General features: G+C 40.5%; 1 protein-coding gene across 3 annotated transcripts; it reads left to right on the plus strand.

Annotated features, from left to right (window-relative positions):
* Window positions 1–7,265: 7,265 nt before the first annotated feature.
* Window positions 7,266–22,305, plus strand: wu:fa56d06 (uncharacterized protein LOC795664 homolog). Of its 3 annotated transcripts, none has more exons than XM_042079054.1 (15): window positions 7,266–7,346; window positions 7,797–7,837; window positions 8,196–8,468; window positions 8,715–8,843; window positions 9,404–9,499; window positions 9,676–9,825; window positions 15,140–15,229; window positions 15,437–15,565; window positions 16,568–16,654; window positions 17,127–17,246; window positions 17,800–17,880; window positions 18,005–18,114; window positions 21,486–21,620; window positions 21,780–21,894; window positions 22,138–22,305. In XM_042079054.1, the coding sequence occupies exons 2-15, from the start codon at window positions 7,798–7,800 to the stop codon at window positions 22,209–22,211; spliced, it is 1,629 nt and encodes a 542-aa protein (XP_041934988.1). In that variant the 5' UTR covers window positions 7,266–7,346; window position 7,797; the 3' UTR covers window positions 22,212–22,305. The 3 variants fall into 3 exon arrangements, with proteins under 3 accessions (XP_041934988.1, XP_041934989.1, XP_041934990.1); XM_042079055.1 differs by having other exon boundaries at window positions 9,679–9,825; XM_042079056.1 differs by lacking the exons at window positions 7,266–7,346; window positions 7,797–7,837; window positions 8,196–8,468; ... (1 more) ...; window positions 9,404–9,499; window positions 9,676–9,825 and adding exons at window positions 9,830–9,915; window positions 10,119–10,247; window positions 11,105–11,191 and having other exon boundaries at window positions 15,113–15,229.
* Window positions 22,306–24,231: the final 1,926 nt, after the last annotated feature.

Here is a 24,231-nt window from a genome sequence, read left to right on the forward strand (position 1 = left end):
GGCAAAGTCTGTGATCAGCTGTCATGCTCTCCCCACTGCCCACAGTCCTCATGGAGAGGAGAGGTGGAAGGAAGCAAGAAACAACAACCCCAAAACAAATGTGACAGCAGAACAGGAAGTAACTGAAGAGCAGGTGTACGAAGACAGATTTGCTCTGCCTACAGAAAGTGCAAGATACTCTTTGCCATAATTTCATGGAATCTGCTAAGCTTTCACTTCATCAGGTAAACAGAGCTCATTACCACCCGTCACCAACCCTCTTATGTGATCTGCAGCGCCCACAACTGAATAGTTTCTCTTGTTAGATTTCTTATGAAAGCACAATCAGTATTACACTTGCCTTCAAAGAGACAAATATTTCACTGCAAAACAGACATGCACTGTTTTGATACATATGCAAGAATAACCCCCTCATGTTCATGCCCCCATAGTATACCACTGTGGCTGCCTTGCAGCCCTAGTTGTTGACTACAGCAACTCGGGCTGGGTAGAATTGATTTTTTGTTTTGAAAAAAAAAAAATTGTGCAAACGGTATTCGGAAACCTTGAGAAACAGATCTATGTGAAAAATCACTGGAAAGTCTCCTCTAACACTTTTTCCTCGACCTTCCCACCTATTCATATGCATGAGCAAAGAAAAGCTAGCTTGATGACACTCCTGGCAAAATGTGTTTTCACTCAAGTGCGGTCTGTTTATACATAACAATGTGCAAATTATTACCTTAGCACATCAGCTGCGGGAGATCTAGTGATGTGACTGATGAGCATGTTACATTCCACACAAACATACACATGAGCACACACAAATACAGATCTGCATACATACACACATTGAGGACTTGCTACCTACAAGGATACAAGGATACAAGGAAGTTTATTGTCACATGCATATAGTTACTGGAAGTAAGAAATGCAGTGAAATTATGTCTGGTGTCAGCCCACTTGTGCATCAATGGGGGGGGGGGGGGTAAAAAGTGCAGTAGAAGAGGGGTTTAGTAGATTAAGTGGCAAGGGCTGCATAAAAAAAGGTGGGGGAGGATTGGGATTGGGTGGGGGGCACCAACAAGGAGCACCTATGATGGAGTGTCATCACCACAGTTGAGAATACGCTCTGACTGCCATGACAACGAGCCTGGGTCTTTCGAGTTGCACTCAAGCTGCAGGTTTAGTATAGCCTGGAAAAATCCAAACTCATTCACAAAGTTAATACAGTCTGGTAACTCTCGATTGGGAAACGTTTGCAACACTTGCATCGCCACGGGCACTTACTTTGAAATCATTGGGCCAGCCTTACCAATCACATTGATCAGAGATTGTTAATGTTACTTCCTACTTCGCCTAAACTTTACAAACTGACAATAAACAGCATCAATAGTCAGGAAACAATGTATGTGGGTCTACCTTTGCTGTAAATAAATGTCTGGATTTTTCTTGTCTGAGGGAAACAGTTATGAACTATGGTGTTCCAGATTAGATCTCCCTGAAGGAAGATCTAGGTGGGCAGGGCCAGGCTAGGTTCACTAGGGTCGCTGCACTCACAATCCTACACTACCAAATTGTATGCACTCACAACTTCATCAATTACAGTAAAACATCCCGTCAATTCCTTGTGTTATAATAATTACTATTACATTGGCACAGCTGTCAACAGATGGCTGTCAGAATTTCTCATAAAATATGTGTTAATTAGAACTAATATGCATGAATTAGCATGTAGCATAAACTGTCATGTCATCCAATATGGGGGCATCTGATGGGGACATCTGACATAATAATTACTGATAACAATAACATGAAACTGAAATGTCAGTTGCCCCCCCCCCCCCAAAAAAAGAATAAATAAATAAATAAATGATGACAGCTTATCACTGCATAAACCACCATAACTTTTCCATGTCTATGGATTTACGGCAGCATTACGATGGAGGGTTCAAGTTACTGTAAGTGCCAGCAGAAGTGCTTGCAGTAATGATGGGCTGAAAAATGTAATGTGTGTATGAGGTGTGGGTGTTTTCTCCATGGGAGGTGTGTGTCGTGTTTCTGTGTGGCCGGCTGACAGCGGCGAAACAGTGTGTGCGTGTCCTGGGAGCTAATGGCGGCACTAGCCGCAGCGCAGGGACAAGGACTATTTAGACTGGTGACAGCTCCTGTAATTATGTCCCTAAGCTTCCCTGGGCCAGTCTCCAAACTGGTGTGGTAATTAGCCATCAACGCCCTTACGATTCCTCCAGGCCATAGCTACATACCCTTGTGTGCGTGTGTGTGTGTCTGTCATTTGTGTGTGAGTGTCTGTGTGTGTGTGTGTGTGTGTGTGTGTGTGTGTGCATCTGTGTGTGTGTGTTTGTGTTTGTATGTCACTGTGTGTGTGTGTTTATGTCATTGTGTGTGTGTGTGTGTGTGTGTGTGTGTGTGTGTGTGTGTGTGACATATATCTGCATGTATGTGTTCCTTTGTGTATTTTGTCAGGCTGTGTCTAAGTCTAAGGCTCTGTGTCTTTGAAATTGAAGACCATGTGACCTTCTGCTCCTGCTAATTCACACTTAGTCATCACAGATTCAACACATCATTTTTCACTCCCCTGGCCCCAGGCAGGATGGGGGGGAAACTATTACAATTGCAATAGCTTGCAACTTAGCATTTTTGTGTCTGTGTAGTGTGTGTGTGTGTGTGTGTATGTGTGTGTGTGTGTGGTGTGAGAGAGAGAGAGAGAGAGAGAGAGAGAGAGAGAGAGTGTGTGTGTGTGTGTGTGTGTGTGTGTTGTATGTGTGTGAGTGGTGTGTGTATGTGTGTGTGTGAGAGAGAAAGAGAGAGAGAGAGTGTGTGTGTGTGTGTGAGTGGTGTGTGTATGCGTGTGTGTGTGAGAGAGAGAGAGAGAGAGAGTGTGTGTGTGTGTGTGTGTGTGTGTGTGTGTGTGTGTGTGTGTGACTTTTTGCATATTTGTGTGTGAATAGAGTGAAAAGGGGAGGATATAAGTGCAGAGATAGTCTTGTTAAGTAGTTGTGCTCATAACATGATCAGCTAGTTACCGTTGGGCATTTAAGGGACATGATCTTTGGTGGACACAGCCTAGTTTCCTGTACAACAGTCAGCTGCCAATCATATGAGCTGTGTGAAAACTAACAGAGAAGGCAGAGAAGAGAGAGTGTTCATTCTGACCCCATTAAAATGAGACTTTGTAGAACACTGTTTTGAGTTTTAAACATAAACTCAAAACTAAACATTATTCTTATCATACCCACAGCAAGATCGTGCACAGCAATTTTGGATAAGGTTTATTGTGTGAATGTGAACCTAGCAAAAGGAGTGGAATGACGACGGCTTAGATCTATATGCACTATATATATTTTGGTGAGTGTGAGTGTGTAGAAGGGTTTATTACAGTTTTTCTCGATCGTTTTGATACCTGTGTCAACTGTGACATCACGTTCTCAAAACAGTTAACACCCGTGTCTGAACAAAAGCACTCTGGACAAAATGACACATTTTGCTTGCAAAAAGGCTGTTACTCTCTCAAAACACTTAAAACATGCAGCAAAAGCAAATCTTGCCTTCAAACACTACAACTTGTTGCCAATTCAAAAACAGTCTTTAATCAATCATTACACACTTGACAACAAAATGCAAAATCTAGTTCTCTAGATGTAACTGTCTAGATGTAAAATCTAGATGTAACTGTCATTGACATGTAAGACATATAGCAAAACACCTAGCAAGATACTGTAAATTTCCTTGAACTACAACTTTCATCGAAATAAACCTACAGTAAACACCTTTTGTACGGTTTTCTCCACCAAATAGGCAATACAATACTTTGTCAAATGTGTATTAGATCCATACTTGCAAATAGCAACACAGAACAGACATCTCTTATGTATAATGAATGATTGCTGATTGAAGAATTGTGCAAAGGAGTTTCACACAGGTGTATCAGAGATTCAGACTTATGAGTTTAGGGCTTTTGAATGACACCTGTGTTAACTGTTTTGCAAAAGGGTGTGAGAAATGTCTGAACCCAATGAAAATGTGTGAACACATTCGCAAGAGATGACTTCTGCTGTGCAAAGAATGTAGTCATGAAGATCAAGTGGGTTCTAGTTTACTTACAGTTTTTCTCGATCGTTTTGATACCTGTGTCAACTCTGACATCACATTCTCAAAACAGTTAACACCTGTGTCTGAACAAAAGCACTCTGGACAAAATGACACATTTTGCTTGCAAAAGGCTGTTACTCTCTCAAAACACTTAAAACATGCAGCAAAAGCAAATCTTGCCTTCAAACACTACAACTTGTTGCCAATTCAAAAACACTCTTTAATCAATCATTACACACTGGGCAACAAAATGCAAAATCTATTTCTCAAAATGAGCATTTTTGCTATGTCTGTTTCATTACTTTCTCATTTTTCTGGTATCAGAAAAAAACTCTGAAAAGACAAAATGTACTGAATAAAAAAACAAATTATTCATTCTTCCCAAGATGTAACTGTCATTGACATGTAAGACATACTTCAAACACCTAGCAAGATACTGTAAATTTCATTGAACTACAACTTTCATCGAAATAGACATACAGTAAAGACCTTTTGTACTGTTTTCTCCACCAAATAGGCAATACAGTACTTTGTCTAAATGTGCATTAGATCCATACTTGCAAATAGCAACACAGAACAGACATCTCTTATGTAGAATGAATGATTGCTGATTGAAGAATTGTGCAAAGGAGTTTCACACAGGTGTATCAGAAATTCAGACTTATGCAAGGAATCTATACCACCTGTGAAAAGATGTTTTCCTTTTGTTTAGCATGGGAAAACCAATAGAGTTTGGGGCTTTTGAATGACACCTGTGTTAACTGTTTTGCAAAAGGGTGTGAGAAATGTGTGAACCCAATGAAAATGTGTGAACACATTCGCAAGAGATGACTTCTGCTGTGCAAAGAAAGTAGTCATGAAGACCAAGTGGGTTCTAGTTTACTTAAGCAGGTAAAAGCAATCGAGAAAAACTGTAAGCAGGTAAAAGCGATCGAGAAAAACTGTAAATCAAATCCTCAATCCTAAATCAATACTATCCCCTTCAGGCCCGTTTCTGCAATTACAGAAGGCAAACTGAAAGGTTTTTTGTCCCCTTAAAAGATTAAGACTGAGTTGATCCATCTTTTGACATGTATTTGGCATCTTTCTTGGTAATTAATGTTGTCCCACAGTGCTTAGAAGCCCAGTTAAGAAGCAAATAGGAGTATTGGTATTATAATCCTCCAAATTAAAATTCAAAATCATAACACCCTCTGCTGGCTACTGCTATAATTACAACCCACAACATTTCCATTAGGACGAAAGCCAAAAAATGTCAGAGGCTTAGCAAATGATGGACGCACACCAGGGTAGGTATGGCAAAACACCTTACAACATTGAATAAGTCACACTTTCAGATGTGTACACACAGGCACATGCAAATGTGTTCTCTCTCTCTCTCTCTCTCTCTCTCTCTCTCTCTCTCTCCCTTTCTGATGGCACTTTTTGTGGGATGTTCAAATAAGCAGGGGAGCCTGTTCTCCTCCTGCAATGACTGACTGGGCTAGAGGTCTCCTATAACTTCTGTGCTCATTGTGTTAGCCTCGTTAACCTCAGTCTTCTTCCTGGGCCTTATAAAACATTAAGCATCTCTAACATCATTCTCACACACACTCTCTCTTCAATGTCAACAGAGGTTAGGGACACACTGCAAAGCATAGGCCTACTTGGGATGTCTATCATCATAATCATTAACATATGCGGCTGCAGATACTGTATATGGAACAGGCATTATTAGAACCAGTCAGACACACATTTGTGCCCCTATCTCAATCAAATTCATTATTTATTGGTAAGTTTATGCGCAGAATGGTGTATCATGCATATACATGAAGCAAACACTTTTGGGTCATGAGAAGGTTCTAATGAGTGCCTGCTGGACCCTTTTCTGTTCAGTGCAAAAACAAAAAATCATGCACACATACATACACATGTGCTGTGTGTGTGTGTGTGTGTGTGTGTGTGTGTGTGTGTGAGAGAGAGAGTGAGTGTCTATGTGTGTGTGTGTGTGTGTGTGTGTGTGTGTGTGTGTGTGTGTGTGTGTGTGTGTCAGTACATATGCCTCAGTGGATGACAGAAATAAGCGTCCCTCTAGGCGGGCGCTCATGTCAAAGAATGATGTTTCATACATTATTTAGAAAAAATCCTCGATCCATTTATCTCCCATTGCATAGGATTGTGAGTTCCTTTCTCTCTCTCTTTCTCTCTCTCTCTCTCTTTCTCTCTGTGTGTGAGCGTGTGTGACAGCGTTAAGGTGTGTCATGCCTCTGCATTCACAAATAAATAGAGTGCAAAGGATTTACATGGTAATACATCACCGGGAATTCAACCTCCCAAGCTCCCACGGCTTCAATCAGCCAACTGTTTACCGATGTTGTGTGTTTTTTTCCAGTGTGGTGTTTTCCCTTTATTCTATGAATCCATTACTTACTGTTCCCCCAAGGAGAAGCCTTCATGCAGAAGCTGTGGGTTGCGTTGCTGAGCGGCTGTTGGCAGTACAGGTTACTGTGTGCATGTATTTTATTTCTTTTCTTTTTTTTAGAGGTTGAAGCCCCCACTGTGGCATATTGATTCAAATTTATGAGCACAGACCTCATATGAGACAGGCCTTATAGGTAACTGACAAAAAAGTACAGTACAGAAAGTCCTTTCATACTTACGTTTGTAAATTCCACTAACACATATTTCGACAGACATAATAGCCCCATTATCACCACTGCAAAGTTTGCAATAGACTTACACAGATAAGAGAAGTTCAAGGTTTAAAACCATTACAAGTGAACTACTCTCCATAAAAAACATTTTTTTTTTTACTTTTTATACTTTCAATGCATTACCCAATACATGGCCTTATTTTAGAGTAATGGAAAAAAAACACATTTTAAAAGGGGAGACGAGGCAGGTCCTCCTATACCTCCCTTATGCAGGGTACATTGCTGATTACTTTTGAGTGGAAAGTTAATTTATTACCCTCATATTCACTGATTATTATCAGCATCAGAGAGCCACCTCTGAAAAAACATTGGAGTTATAATGGTCAGTGCTGTCATGGAGACAGGTATTTTACACAGCAGAGATTAAAGGGCGTTGATACAGTCTGTGTGAAGTTATATTTGTGGTCACAAACATTGTTCCTGCTAGTTTTATGACATGAGAATCATCAGAGATTATCTTGACTCTTAACTGTGGGAAGAACTAGAAGTGCGTCAGACAACAGTGTCTCCTGATTGATCAGCACTCCACGTCCGAGCACAGTCAGTCTAACCTCAGTTCAGGTATGTCTTGTTCTCCCTTTACCTTTCCACATATCTGCTCATTAGTGTTCAAAATCTTACTCTGTCCACTTTCTGTGTCTGTTCTCACACATGTGTTTTAATATCCAAAATTGTTTCTTGAGTTCTGTGCTGTTTGATTTGAGCAAACATGTAACATGTTATAAGACTGTCGCTAGTTATTCTGACATTAATTAGAGTTAATGTCATTTCATATTGTATTTCTGTATCAAACAATGAACATAAATGTGTGATGATATGTGGATAATTAAAATGATTCACATATTATCACATTTTTTTTTTTAATTAACAAATACAAAATTATAATGTCAGGTTTTTTTTATTAGTTATACATGTTGATTGAGCTGAGATAAGTCATAGATGAAAATGAGTCTAAAATTCTGTATTTAATCGAGCATTCACTTGAGAATTTGAGCTGTATTCTTCATCTAGGATGCTGAAGTTACTTGTTTTGCTGACCTTGGCCATTATTGGTAAGAAAAAAACTATATTTTTTTAACAATAATTGAAATCCTCGCTATGAAGCCAGTTAGTTATATATACAATTAGTCTATGAAATCTTGAACACTAATTACCTGACCTCTGTACCTTTGATCCTTTGTTCCCTGTTCTTTTTATGCCATTATGATGGTGGCAAGGCAAAGTCTAACCCAAACAATATTAGCTCTGCCACTTTGACCTTATTTTATCTGTTCATGTGTTGATAAAAATGTTCCTTCGATTTTGTCTTAAGAACCCTTGACCTCTATTTACTCGACCTTGAAATCTACTCAACTACATTATTCACTGGGTTTCTAGGACAGTAATGCAATTCACCTTACTTTTTACCAGGTCACGATGCTCTTCCTCTGAGGAAGGTTGGCACTGGGAGGGTGAGGCATGTGCCCCCACACCGACCCATGATGGTGCCCGTCCCCCTGGAGGACTGGCAGGTAGTAGTTCCACATGTTCCCGTGGAGAACCACAGACAGAAGCCGGTCAGGACAGGTGATCATGCAGAGAACCGCAGGCAGGGCACAGAACCGTCCCGTCGCTTCCTGGTGGATCTGAACACAGGTCTGCTGAAGGACTATGTCGGCGAGATGAGCAGGAGACCATCAGGATGTATGTGTGTGTGTGTGTCTGTGTGTGTGTATGTGTGTGTGTAATAGTCATCAACAATAGTATTTTTTATCATTGCACGACTGAACTGCATTCAGAGGATGTCCATAATAATGAATTGAACACCTAGGGGGAAAACACATTTAGGTTCTTCACATACAATACATATCTCCAAATATACTGTCCTTCGTCCATGCGTTTTAATAATAAGAAACATAATTGGACATTGGTCTCTCTCTATCTCCCCAGTCTACGTCCCTCCACGCAGCGATGGCTTCAGGCAGGGCACTGAGAACTCCCAGGCCACCCTGGTGGACCCCAGGACAGGCCAGGTGCTGCAGCACGCCTCCGAGATAGGGATGCGGGAATTCGTAATAGGTGAGGGGAAATTATTATCTACGAAGATCATAGGTTGTATTGTGATGGTTTATCCAATCAGCTAACCAATATTTTCGCCCATTCCCAAAAGTTCTCCAACGGAAAGTTCCCAGATGGATATGCCGAGCAAATGCGAAGCAATCCATCTGGCGGAGTCAGGTTATCTATGTGGTGCCAAGTGGAATTATATAGGTTTTGAGTTCTCTTGAACTCAGCCACACAGCGTACCATTGACTTACATTGTTACAGCACCACATGTAGTACAAATTGGTATTACAAGATAGCCGGTCCAGCACTAGCTGATCTGCATGCTTACAACATTAGTGGCTATCTGGGCAACACAGAGCCTCAGTGTCTATGAAATTATGTGAACGCAGTTGTTTCTTCATATCCTGTTGATACTGCTAGGTCATTTTGAAATGCTTTTAAGTAAACCCCCACATTGCAACTTTTACTTCATATGTGTAAATGTATATTCTATGCTATGAGATATAATACTAATAGCATTGATGATATTGATAGCAGTCATCTTTTTCATTAAACACTTTTTTGTTCTTCAGACACCAACCATCCAGTCCACGCAGATGAGTTCAGCCATAGCATTGAATACTCCTGGCTTAAGAAGAAGGACACACAGGGCAAAGACACTGGGAAAAGTAAGGATGTCAGGATGTCATAGAGACCAGACTCTGATGAGTCCATAATACAACAGTGATTCATTCTAAGCAACAACTGTCTATAAGACAGTATAAAGTGATGAAAAGCATATACAATTTTGACTATTATGTAACAACCTGATTACATGATATACAACTCTCTCTATTCTCTGAAGTAGAGAGTGAGGTGGTTGCTGTTCCTCTTGTGAAGGGAGGATGGGTGAGAGATGCTCTTAGTCAGGACCCAATTCAGCCATCTGGTTCTGAAGAACTCCGTAAAGCGAATCAGGTTCTGAGAGCAGCTTCTGAGGAGAACCGCAGGCAGGGTACAGAACCGTCCCGTCGCTTCCTGGTGGATCTGAACACAGGCCTGCTGAAGGATTATGTCGGCGAGATGAGCAGGAGACCATCAGGATGTAAGTGTGTGTGTGTGTGTGTTTTTCACCGTAAAGCTACTGTATGTAGGCTACAGTAAGTGATTGTTAGATGAATATGATGTTTGTGATTGAGAAGTGTTCCACTTGCTGGATTTGAATGTGGGAATTGTGATCCATTGACATGTGTACGTCACATTGTTGATCATGTGGTAAGTCAGGTGTTGTTCTCTCTCCATATGCAGTCTACGTCCCTCCACACAGCGATGGCTTCAGGCAGGGCACAGAGAACTCCAGGGCCACCCTGGTGGACGTCAGGACAGGCCTGGTGCTGCAGCCCGCCTCCGAGATGCGTATGCGGGGATTCATAGCAGGTGGGGGCCACAGGAAGAAACAATATCACAATAAGTCAGGGTTAGCCTGAGTTGACTTAGTGATTATTTGACTTGCAAATTATGTTTGTTTTATCCTTCTAAGTACATATACTCTTTTGATCCCGTCGGGGAAATTTGATCACTGCATTTATCCCAATTCGTGAAACACACTCAGCACACAGTGCACACACAGTGAGGTGAAGTACACACTAATACCAACGCAGAGAGTTGCCTGCTACAGTGGTGCTCGGGGAGCAGTGAGGGGTTAGGTGCCTTGCTCAAGGGCATCTCAGCTTTGGATGTGGACATGGGAGAGCAGTGCTCAACCACTTCCCCCGCCCACATTTTTCCTACTGGTCGGGGATCGAACCAGCAACCCTTCGGTTACAAACCCGAAGCCCTAACCAGTACGCCACGGCTGTCCCCCTCGGTTGGGGACAGTTAGTTTGTTCGTTGGAAAAAATAGGCAAAGTAGTCCATAATCTCCCTGGAAATTGAAGCAGCATCCTTTGTAGTTTTAGATACACATATGAACAATCTTACACACTTAATGAAACTGGGGTATGTTGTAATTGCAGCACGAGTATTTTGCAGAAAGGAGGAACAGAGAAAAGAGAGGCCTGCAATCTTAACACAAATCAATTCCATTTATTTCTATTTCTAATATGGAAATAAATAAATTGCATTTCCATAGCCATGGGAATATAATATTAATGTTTACAGAGACACAGGCAATACATTTACCTCTCATGTAACAATACTGTTGAATTATTAAAATACAATTATTAAAACTGTTTTACTGTTTAAAAGTTTGCATTTCAATTTCTTTAAGAGTACATTTGTAAATGTGTAAACAGGTAATTTCCATCGTCATGCCGAGGAAGCCAAACGTGAGAGTGATCAGGCCAAAGTAAGAGGGCCAAGAGTCAACTCCATCAACACTGGTGAGTATGCTTATATGGGGTCGGGCTGGGTGTATTAAAGGGAGTTTGAAAAGTGGGAAATAAAGTGCATTTCAGCAATTTCTGCTTTGGATGACTTTTCACAGCATTCTTTAGTAGAATCTTTTTGTGGTTAAATCCCTTAAAGGAACACGCCACCCAATGTCAGTATATGTTCTTACCTTAACTTTCACGAGTTGAGTCATACCTCTCCCGTGTAGGTACGTGCACTCAAACGCTCTGGTGGGCGGCGTGAATGTGTTAGCATGTTATGCTAGCGGGCTCAGACGTAGCCAGACATAGAAGTAATCAAAAACCTCCACGTTTTCCCGACTTAAATACAGTTGCACGAGTAGTTGATAAAAATGTCTACGGTCACACAACATGAAACGTGGCGATTTTCCAAGCGAATAAACAGGAGAACTACAATGTGTGGCGCAATAGCACTTGGAAGTACTTCGAGTACTAGTAGTAGTTAATTGATTCGTAATATCAATTAACACCATGTAGATCGTATCCACCACAGAGTTTAGAATCCATGCTTGATCGACCCCTCAGCCTCCCCTTCCCCTCTGAGCGAGACAGAGGCACACACACTAGAGATGCGCTGATGAGTTATTATTTCAACCATAACTGCATAGCAAAACTTATCATCCATCCGCCATCCATCAGCACCAAAGTTTTTTGACCAATTTTCAAAACCGCACACGCCCACCATCCGCTGGTTGTTTTAATGTAGGCCTATATTGGTGATGCAGCGCTGCTGACGTGAGGCTAGACAGCTCTTGTCTGTTCTAGAAAGACTGATCCAATGCAGCAAATATATTAAAAGGCTAAAGTCCTACATTAGCTATGTTGTAGCCTATCCCCAGAATATCAGCAGCAAACTCAGTCTCTGTCTCGGAAATGACATCGGGCGATGGCATTGCTAGATGTTCAGAACGTAAGAGCTAAAACGTCTACAAACTCAATAACATCCACAGCGGAAAAAGAAGGTAAGAAAAATAGTCGGAAAACTTAGATGTGTAAGGCAAGCAAGCAAGTTTGGCGGTTGTTACTAAAAATGTGAACATGCACGTTGCACTGTTGTGCGGTGGATTTTCAGAATGGATGGAGTCGGCGTTTCTTTAATATCGAGGCGCCAGTTTGTCCGATCGGCCTGCTGGTATAAAATTAATTGCGCTGTCTGTCTGAAAAAGACGCGCTCTCTTCCCGTGCAGTCAAAATGAATGGGAGTCTTCAGAACAGGTTTGTCATAGTGTCACCCTGACATGACAGTGCGTAAAGTAGCCTATAATGTGAATGACTTGTTATTTTATCAAGGATTTCTTTCTTTTTGCAAAAAATAAAGTACAATAGGCATTAATTAGTAGGCCAGCAGCATGTTGAAATTATGTGGCAAATTGCGTTTTTTATTACAATGATAAAATTGTAAAAGGACGTGACCGAAGGTGAGGCAAGCCAGGCAATAGGCCTATACATGGATTTCTATGCAACGTCACGAAAACATGCGTGCGCAACCAAGAGGCAGAAAGCACCATAGAACAGCATAGAGCAATGCAAAAGAGCAAAAGAATAAAATGAGTTTTTGTGCTGAAAACTGCACCAATTCGAAATTACGATGGTTAGAGAATGTTAAATATGTTCAATATCCCTAACGGAATGCATGTCTTCGCCAAAAATGACAAAATACGATGTTATATTAATAATGCAAATGAATGGCAAACTTTGAAATATAGTCTAAAATGAGATGTTATTATCATTGAGACAACAGGGGTATACAAAAAAATCCGATTGTAGCTTACAGCAGCCGACTATTTAGGTTAAGTTTATAACGTTGTGGATGGCCACCAAGCGTCTTCTGCCCCACGGCTGCACGCGCATCTAGTTTTGTTGGTAAACAGGAAACCCGTGTATAGGCCCGACGGTAATTGTAAAGCAATTTACGATTTTCCAAGCGAATAAACAGGAGAACTAAAGAAAAGGTTAACTGAACAAAAATGCTGATGTGCTACATGAAAATTTAGCTAAAAATGTGGAGAATGCAATGCAATCAAGCATTTTGGACGCTATATTGGCACAAGCTGGCAGAATAGGCAACATGCCGATGTGCGTTTTATTTGGAGACTGTTTTGCGAGTTTGCTGCTGATATTCTGGGGATAGGCTACAACATAGCCAATGTACGACTTTAGCCTTTTAATATAGTATTTGCTGCATTGGATCAGTCTTTCTAGAACAGGCAAGAGCTTTCTAGCCTCACGTCAGCAGCGCTGCATCACCCATATACAGTGATGGTCAAAAGTGTTGGCACCCATGCTAAAGTTGACTGAAACGAGGAATATAAAATCATCTTTTGGAAATTGATCTTAATGCCTTAAGTGAAAAATGAGGAAATATCTAACCTTTAAGAACACCAATTTTCTTAGTGAATGAATAATGTATCATAAATAAAAAAATGTTCTTCCTTAAAATACAGGGGTCATAAGTATTGCCACCCCTATGTTAAATTCCCATAGAGACAGGCAGATTTTTATTTTTAAAGGCCAGTTATTTCATGGATCCAGAATACTGTGCATCCTGATAAAGTTACCTTGGCCTTTGGAATTAAAATAGCCCCACATCATCACATACCCTTCACCATACCTAGAGATTGGCATGGTGTGTATTTCAGTTAGCCTATTAGTTGGTTTGATGCTCATTGAGCTCAATGCAAATCAAATACTAAGGAAAATAGCATTAACTGTTAGGATATTACCCAGGATATTGTTACAGTTAACCAGCTTTTGTAATCTTTCAGCCAAGGTTAGGAGTCATGTTGAATAAGGGTGTGCCGCACAGACAGTGGCATATAGCACAGAATAGACGTCACCATCACTGACTGTTAATTGGGCTACCAATCTTGCAGTCGCAATAAACAATGGATCCGAGACATTTTCCTGTTCCTATATTCTGTTCATGTAGGCTAATGTATTTGTGAATGTAGCCTGCACAATGCAAAGAAATAAAAGACAAACTATGGTGCATTTCCATACTTGAGAAATGAACATTGCGAGACACTTACGTATCTCCTTTTATGATCTCATTCAAGAAAGATTTTCTTTGACTTGTTCGTTTTTTGAACATTTATTTTATCTAATGACATAGCAAACATGATGAATTGAATCCACATATCCTTGCACTATGCGAAACTATTTTCCACTAGCCTAAAACCGTGAGTTTGAAAGCTAATTGCGTTCACGTGACAGGCACACAATTAAACTTGCACACCACAAATGTGATGATATTGAAGATAAGTGTAGACTAATAATTTAAATATCATTATGATGTATTCAAATGACCAAATATGTTTAGCTATTAGTAATTATGCAGATCATAAAATGCTATAAATAATTAACAATATACAGTATATAACGTTTATATGAATACCAAAATATGAAATAGAAACCTATGACAACCATCACTTTCTGTGTGTGTGTGGTGTGGGGGAGTGTGGAGGGTCAATCAAATTCTATGATTGTCACTGATGTGAATGATCACACAATATTCAATATTACTGATGCCGTCAAGGTGGTGGGGGCCCCCAAACCAAATCAAAATGTTAAAAATCGCAAAGTTATCGAAATCGAGATCACTTGGTATTGGTATTGAAACAATAATGTTGGTAGGCCTATCGTGACAGCAGGAGTTGGGGATGTGTCCCCACCAAAGCTGAGACCAAACCTACGCCCTTGCTTGCTATTGCTTTAAAGTGCAGTTTTACATTAATGATAACATCCAACTAAAGTATTGTCTGTGTGCAAAGAATTAGGAAGAATTAAGCCTTGATTTTTGTTAGAGTTGGTTTGAAACAGCCTTTAGTTATGGATTTGCTCAGAGGTGTATCAGGTTGACGGATTATGTGGATGTATAATTGGTGTGTACAGCATCTGTTGAGGAGAACCGCAGGCAGGGCACAGAACCGTCCCGTCGCTTCCTGGTGGATCTGAACACAGGCCTGCTGAAGGACTATGTCGGCGAGATGAGCAGGAGACCATCAGGATGTATGTGTGTGTGTGTGCATATGTTTTTTTTCACTGTAAAGCTACTGTATGTACAGTCAGTGATTGTTAGATGAATATGATGGATGTTTGTGATTGAGAAGTGTTCCACTTGCTGGATTTGAATGTGGGAATTGTGATCCATTGACATGTGTACGTCACATTGTTGATCATGTGGTAAGTCAACTGTTGTTCTCTCTCCATGTGCAGTCTACGTCCCTCCACACAGCGATGGCTTCAGGCAGGGCACTGAGAACTCCCAGGCCACCCTGGTGGACGTCAGGACAGGCCTGGTGCTGCAGCCCGCCTCCGAGATGCGGATGCGGGGATTCATAGCAGGTGGGGGGGGCCACAGGAAGAAACAATATCACAATCAGTCAGGGTTAGCCTGAGTTGATTTAGTGATTATTTGACTTGCATATTATGTTTGTTTTATCCTTCTAAGTAAGTATAAGTACATATACTCTTTTGATCCCGTGGGGGAAATTTGATCTCTGCATTTATCCCAATTCGTGAAACACACTCAGCACACAGTGAACACACAGTGAGGTGAAGCACAGACTAATCCCGACACAGTGAGCTGCCTGCTACAGCGGCGCTCGGGGAGCAATGAGGAGTTAGTTGCCTTGCTCAAGGGCACTTCAGCCGTGGATGTGAGCATGGGAGAGCAGTGCTCAATCACTTCCCCCCACAACTTTTTTTCCTACTGGTCGGGGATCGAACCGGCAACCCTTCGGTTACAAACCCGAAGCCCTAACCAGTAGGCCACGGCTGCCCCCCTCGGCTGTGGTCAGTTAGTTTGTTCGTTGGAAAAAAATAGGCAAAGTAGTCCATAATCTCCCGGAAAATTTAAGCAGCATCCTTTGTAGTTTTAGATACACATATGAACAATCTTACACACTTAATGAAACTGGGGTATGTTGTAATTGCAGCACGAGTATTTTGTAGAGAGGATGAACAGAGAAAAGAGAGGCCTGCAACTACATACAGTATTACTGTAGCTAAACATGCTGGGACATGTCCCAGATGTTTTAAACAGACTACAGCCTTAATTGCAAAACAAAATACGCCAGTGGATATTCATTTTTTGGAAGACAATACAATATCTACTCCCTCCCAATCTCAACACAAATCAATTCCATTTATTTCCATTTCTAATATGGAAATAAATAAATTGCATTTCCATAGCCATGGGAATATATTAATGTTTACAGAGACACAGGCAATAACTTTACCTCTCATGTAACAATACTGTTGAATTATTGAAATAAAATTACACTTAAAAAACTGTTTTTTAAAAGTTTGCATTTGAAAAGAGTACATTTATAAATTTGTAAACAGGTAATTTCCATCGTCATGCCGAGGAAGCCAAACGTGAGAGTGATCAGGCCAAAGTAACAGGGCCAAGAGTCAACTCCATCAACACTGGTGAGTATGCTTATATGGGGTCGGGCTGGGTGTATTAAAGGGAGTTGGGAAAGTGGGAAATAAAGTGCTTTTTAGCAATTTCTGCTTTGGATGACTGTTCACAGCATTCTTCAGTAGAATCTTTTTGTGGTTAAATCCCTTAAGGAACAAATCACAAACTAGACACTTGCTATTGCTTTAAAGTGCAGCTTTACATTAATGATAATATCCAACTGAAGTATTGTCTGTGTGCAAAGATATAGAAAGAATTAAGCCTTGATTTAGCAGGTGAGCGAATCAGATTCAGACAAGACAGCCATTTTACTTTGATTTCTAAACCACCAACACTGTTTGAATGATGCTCTTTACACCAGTAGTAACTGAATTCATACTTTGACCAGATCCCTCACAATCAATCAATCAATCAAGGATATGTCCTTAATGCACATTTCATGTTAGCTCAATTATTGAACTTATTGCACTCTTTCTTAAGTTTCAGAAACGATCCCTGTTGTCTCTGAGGAGTTCAAGCATGGCATGGAATATACCCATTCTAAAATACAGTATGAGAGACATAATGAAATCATGGGGCCAATGGATGACACTGCGAACGGTGAGAGAGAGAGTTTAGAATTCACAACAATATTCTCCAAATCTTTCACTACGGAAATTAGGATGAAATACTATAGAAGAGTGCTCATCTATTTGTACTATAGTAATCATCAGTTTGAGTGGAACTGAAGATTAAAATATTTGGTTACACTTTACTTGACAGTGTCGACATAAGAGTGACATGACACTGTCATGAACGTGTCATAAACAAGTCATAAACATAAACATGACATAACGTTTCTGTTATTAAGTGACATTTGGTTTTTGTCATAACAAGTTAGGGTTAGGTTTAGAGTTACGGTTAGGGTTGGAGTTAGGATTAGGGTTAGAAGTTAGGATTAGGGTTAGGATTAGGTTTCATGTGTCATGACAGTGTCATGTGTTAATGACAGTGTCATGTCACTCTTATGTCGATACTGTTAAGTAAAGTATTACCCTCTCTGTTTCAATATAAACAAAGCATCCATTAGTTTCTATACATTTTACACCTGTCTCAAAACTGAAGAGGTCACTTATGGTTTGTCTCCCCTAATGGCCCCTTCTCCCTCACCCAGATGAGTTCAGCCATAGTCTTGAGTTCTCCCATTTCAAAAAGAGGAACGACATCATGGGACCAGCCAGGAGGACAGACACAGGTGAGTTCTGTTTGCAGCGTGTGTAGATGCACCCTGTGAGATGCGATTGTTCTGTGTGCACTCTGTGCAGATGTGAGCTAGATGGGAGTGAAAGCGCTCTCCTCTCTCTCTCTCTCTCTCGAAGCTGTGTGGTTGAGGGAGACACTCCCTGTGGGGGTGAAGTGCTCAGGTGAAATCATTGACGGCAGGTGCTACCAGTTCAACCCGACCCCTCTGACCTTCAGTAAAGCAGAGGTAAGTGCCATTTCTAAATGTTTTTACTCTCACTCACAGACCCATGGACACACACACACACACACACACACACACACATAAACATGTGTGACCCCCAGGGGGTGCTCAAGCTCACAATTTGTATAGCTAAGCTAGACCACCAAACAGAGCTCTCCCTCAAACTATCTAGGCAGGTTATGTCCAATGAAGGTACAGGAATGGAACTGATGTAATCAGAAAATATACATTTATTAGACACTAGACAGACACCATAAATACACTGATCGGCAATCAGGACAAGCAAATGTTCCACATAGGCAACAGTGGATGAAATTCTACAATAAATAAATTACAATGAATGAATAGGTCTTTCAGATGAGTTACAGTGTATAAAGTCGAATACATTAATAAATACTTTTCACATACACAATCTAAAACACTCCAATCTGCAAGAGGCACTTCACACCAAATGGGCCGTACACACAGACACGGCGTTTCACACTTCACACTAGTGAGCACTGCAAACGAAGCACTGTCCCCATAAGAAATATTGCACAATCCCCAGGCCAAATACGTATTACAATGACTGCCAGACAAAATGACAAAGAAACAAACAAAACATTTAAGCTAACAGGTTATCACCAGCCGGCTTCCCCCTAGGCCCACTAAAGTTCCCAGTAAACACTCAACAGGTGTGGTAGATTTCCGAGGCACATACATACATGAATTGAAATAAAACGAAATAGTTAAATCCAGGAAAAACAGTGGCTTGTTGGACAGACGAAGGCAATCCTCCTGTAATAAAAAGCATAAATGGTTTGTAATGCTACGTTTGGTAGCATAGTAGCATAAACACCAAAGTCAATTGTATGAAGGCCAATACCTTATTCAAATGGCTGCAGTCAGCTGGTTACGCTTTTTAAACTACGGCACTACTTCCTATTACTAAATGTAGTAGCAATTAAGTCAGGACTAGATCTCCGATTGAAAGACTAGCTACATAAAAGAAGTTGAATGAACTTACGTTTTTAAGCCAAGATTAATTAGACGAGCCAATGAAGTTATACCAGTGTGGATGACTAATAGCTGTGCACACTCTCGCCAGCATCAGCGTTGCTTCTGCCCATAGACAATATCAAGACAGGAAACGGTCAGAGCTATAAACACTACGTGTTACGTCTGAAGGAAAAGGGGAGCAAGTAAACTTACGTTGCTGCAAACCAGTGTGGATTCACTACTCGCTATTATGCGAGCAAAGTAGACTTGAAACTGTGTGTACCATTTACTGGTCACCATACGCACAGACACCAGGCCGAGCTACAAACAAACAATGAACCGTGTTAAGTGCTACTCGATGGAAACAAGTTTAGACCAATAGACGTAACCTTCTGAAAAGACTCACGTTTTCCTGTTTGCACTAGTGTTAATTTTGTCAGACGAGACGAGAGGAAATATGTTCGTCAACGACCTTTTTTTTCATGACTAAGACGAGACGATGACGAGACGGCAGTAATGTCCTGAAACACTGACTAAGACTATCTTAAGATGCATTATTGTTGACGAAAAAAGACGAGACTAAAATGTTTTGCTTCAAATAAAAACTAAGATAAAATCTCTCTTCATTTTCGTCTAGAAAATGAGAAGGCAGAATATCTAGCTGTTACGTTTTCAAAATATTCCGAATGAGTTCATACGCAACAACTTTCCTGTAGGCTAGTCTATGTGCTGTTGCTGCAACCCTGTGGCTGCAACACGAAACTACATGGAACAAGAACACTGGAGATTTCTGCCAGAGTTAGCAAGCTAACTACCTAAGCTTTATGTCACAATGCTACATACCCAGAAGTTGAAGCTTCTCTCATACAAATTAACATCCCCCAGAATGTCCATACAAAAATTTTCATAATGTAATGTCAACTATTTAACTAGTTAGACTGATGATGCAAAGTTTGCTAGCAAGTAAGCTAATATGGAAAGTTCGCTAGCAAGTTAGCTATGGCTAAGATGGAGAGTCTGTTTGGGGAATGTGTTGTGTTTGGGTGCATATCGGCGCATATCTAGCGAGGCGGAGTAAAACATTAATACTTTGGCCTATGACAGTGTTTCTCAAACTTTTTCAGTTTCAGGACCACTTAACTAACCCTAGCTAAAAAAAAAAAAAGATTAGACCTACTTCAACAGTAGCCTATAATTAGTCTACACAATAGGCCTACTCACTGAACCACCTTGCTTATTGTCTTTGCACTTTGCTTATTGTGTGGATTCATACTGTATGATTTAAACTGGCATAGACAGTGTTGCAGAACTGTTTTTACATACAAGTTGGTTCAATATTGCAAACAACTCATCTATATTATATTTTACCACGTCTGCTCGCGGACTACTTGGGATAGCTTGCGGACCACCAGTGATCCCCGGACCACACTTTGAGAAACACTGGTCTACGAATATGACAGTGGTCCAGTCAAATCTTTTACTGTCTATGGTCAAATCCCAGCCGAGCTACAGTATAACTGTAGCTCGACTTACCTGTGCATGTAAACATACTGACTGACAAAAAATCAGAATGAGTAATTATAACAGACGAGTAGCCCTGTGGACACATAATATTGTTGGAAAATTGAGATGTGTGAAACACTATTTGACTCAAATGGTAATCAGAAATAATTTGTTATAAAAAAAGACTAAAATGTGTTGACTAAAACTGACTAAGACTAAGATACCTTTAGTTTTCTTTTGACTAAAACTAGACTAAAATGACGAGACTTTTAGTCGACTAAAGCTTGACTAACAAAAATTATATTTGAATGACTAAATATGACAAAGACTAAAAAGGACATTTCGTCACAAGACTAAGACTACGACTAAATAAAAAATAGGTAGCTAGTTTGCACAGCTTATTCCACAAAGCTCACTCTTTAACGCACACCGCACTATTGTTCTCCTGTCTGCATCTCACTACACATTTAAAAGGAAGCGCTACTTGTGCCACCTGATCCAAATAATCAGCGTCAGTGGGGCGGCCTTCAAGCGGCACTTCCCGTCTCAACCACCCTACCCACTACACATGCAATACTGTATGCATGAAAAGAAGACACATACACACACATACACTTTCAGAAATACAGTAAGCAGACACACACATACACACACACATACATATAAACACACACACACACACACACATGCAATATGCATAGTGCCACATTGAGCTTTCATACATTCTGTGAGTAAAGAAAGAAAACCATATGTGTACAAATACACTGTTGCCTGTCAACTCACATACAGTGCACAGTTATGCACTCACGCTATCAGCACAATGTGTATATACACAGCCACAACACATTCAGAACACCAACACACTGTACTGAACATGTCTATGTTGCCTGCAGTCCTTCTGTCAAGATCTCTACGCTGGCGGCCATATTGCTGCAGTGACCAGTGCTGACCTACACAAACGCCTTGTCTCCATGGTGACAGTAGCCAGTAATGGCCCCACTCTCACCTGGCTGGGAGGAGTCAAAAAGGTTAATACTCCACCTCTTGCTCAACTATCAATCAAATGTGTTCACAATTCGTCTGTGTAGCAATGGCAGCACCTGAATTACATTCTATGAGCCAGACATGTTCCAAAGACACATTTCTTTCCTCCCTCGCTCTCTCTCTCTGTGTGTGTGTGTGTGTAGGCTCAGCAGTACGAGTGGATGGACGGCTCCACTTGGGGCTACACTGACTGGATGCCTGGCCATCCCAACCTGCAGAGAGGCAGGGGGGTCACATGTGTGGAGATGTTCAGGATGGGTGAGACATCAGCACTCCTTACCCCCTCACATCTACACTGATGAACAAGAGCCCATGTGGCAGTCTACTTATACACACAAAAAAAAAAAAACATTATTTAAAGATAAAGTTGTAGTAGAGCTTACAGTCCTCCACTAAACTGTGCCAAGGAAATAACCCATAATGGTCTTTTCATTTTTAACTCTCTTGCGCTCTCTCTCTTTTTGCCTCTTCTCCTTTCTGTCTCTCTCTTTTCCTCTCCAGAGGCGAGCTGGTGGACATCTGTGGACTGCAACCTGAAGAGGGCTTCCATCTGCTCTTTCCCCATGGCAGCATGAAGGGCCACCCAGCATCTCAGTACTTGGGATTAATTGATTTAGATAAATGTAATGCTACTTTATGAATTAAAATAAAAGTGTGGTGACATAAAAAAATGAAGAAGAAAAAACGCTCAAAGTACTTGGTGATTCAAAGATCTCTACACATAATTAGTTACTTATGTAACAGAAATATAAGAAAAATGTGTACAAAAAAGTATCTGCATAAATAACACTGCATTAAAACTGTTAAAATAACCTGACCATTAAAAGGAAGGATGCAACAACAGAACACAGAAAAAATAGAAAGGTAGTATAGCTAATATCATGAACTTCTGCTAATTAACTTTTTTTTTTTCATTATAAATATGACAATTTCTTTTTACATCTCTGAAAAATATACTGCATGTTTCAAGTGCAGTTGCATTTTTTGTGACTAAAGAAGATGCTTGGCAAGATGGATTTCTTTGGTGATCATCTAGCATGCTCTTTCCAAAATATATAGGGCTGGTTTCCTAACCTGACTCTCGCCAGATGAATTTCGTTCCGCCTAGCTCCACTCATCCATCTGGGACCAATCCATTGGAGTGTTGCTTCAGAAGGCTGGACCTAATCAAAAAATGCTTGCATATGATTAAATAAGCCACTTGTCCGTCATCTATTGACGTGCTACTTCAACCACTCACATCGAAGCCAACCCGTGACGCTGATAACAGTCTCACAGTCGCTTCTACGCTGTCACATCTATGTCTGTCACATCTATGAAACTCCCACCCTGCGTCCTGATTGGCTGTACCATAAAATCTGGTGCAGAAATCACTCTCAATGGAAGAGGTCCCAGATGGATGTGAGTAAAGCTAGGCGGAGCCAAGCGGAATGAAATTCATCTGGCGAGAGTCAGGTTACTGGTTTCCTACACTAAAAGAGAACTTCAGGGACAATAAAATGATTCATTTATTGAATCATTTTCTTGTGTAAAAGGTAACATGCTAATTTGCTGAGAAATACATTGTGATACTTTTACTGATTTAGGCTACTTAGACTACTTAATAACATTCACTTGACTATTTAAGCCATAGTGACACAGTAGTTAAATTCAGTGTTGAAGCACTAGAGAGCAGTGGCAGCTTCCACTTAACTGATTTTGTGTGTGTGTTCACTATCTTATGAAAAAAAAAACAAGAACTTAAAGATCAATTGCGTCACTGTATTGGCACCTACATGCAGCAAATGTATTATGCACAATTAAACTCTCAATACATCACACAATAATGGGTGGCACACTTGAGTGCAGCTTGCACCTTTATTCTGAACATTCTGAACTGATTTCACATATTGATGGGCATCACCAAAACTCACCATCACTAACTCAGTTAATGTTCAAATGGTTTGAGTTTTTGAGAATGTGTTCCCTCACCAAAAAGTTGGAAAACATTTTAAACTAACGCCGCTGACTTATGCCAGCAACCATTTCACTTTGATAATAAACTACATTTTGGTACAACATATAGAGCAGGAACAACTAAATGTGGCTTAAGCAGTGAGGAGAAATGTTATGCAAAGTGTCAGCCCCTAAGAGTGTCATTGCTTAAATTTGTGGTCGTTTAATGTCAGATAGCAAGAGGCTGGCAGACCACTGTCGGACAGCTGGCGGTCCGCTGGCATTTTGCTCATCGGTTCTCTGGTGGTCCACCGGCGGGTAGCAGACAAATTGCCCAATATTTTGCCACTATTGGTCTAAAACAGTGGTTCCCAAACTTTTAACAGGCATGTACCCCTGAGACATTATGATTTCCGGAGTACCCCCAACACCACCAATTGTTAACAAGTTTTTTTTTAAATTGTTTTATTAATATTTATTTTTATCAATTTTGTCGAGAATAGTGAATAGGATCATAAACATGATACAAATCTCATCAATAGTCAACATATGATAGGCCTACAAATGTGCTGAATATAATGATTTTAAATAGATCTGCACCTAATCTCACACACAATTGTCTTGTTGAATGCAGTGATCTTATCTGCTAGGTGCTTGTCT

This window comes from Alosa sapidissima, chromosome 22 (genome assembly GCF_018492685.1).
Source record: "Alosa sapidissima isolate fAloSap1 chromosome 22, fAloSap1.pri, whole genome shotgun sequence".
Taxonomy (NCBI): Eukaryota; Metazoa; Chordata; class Actinopteri; order Clupeiformes; family Clupeidae; genus Alosa; species Alosa sapidissima.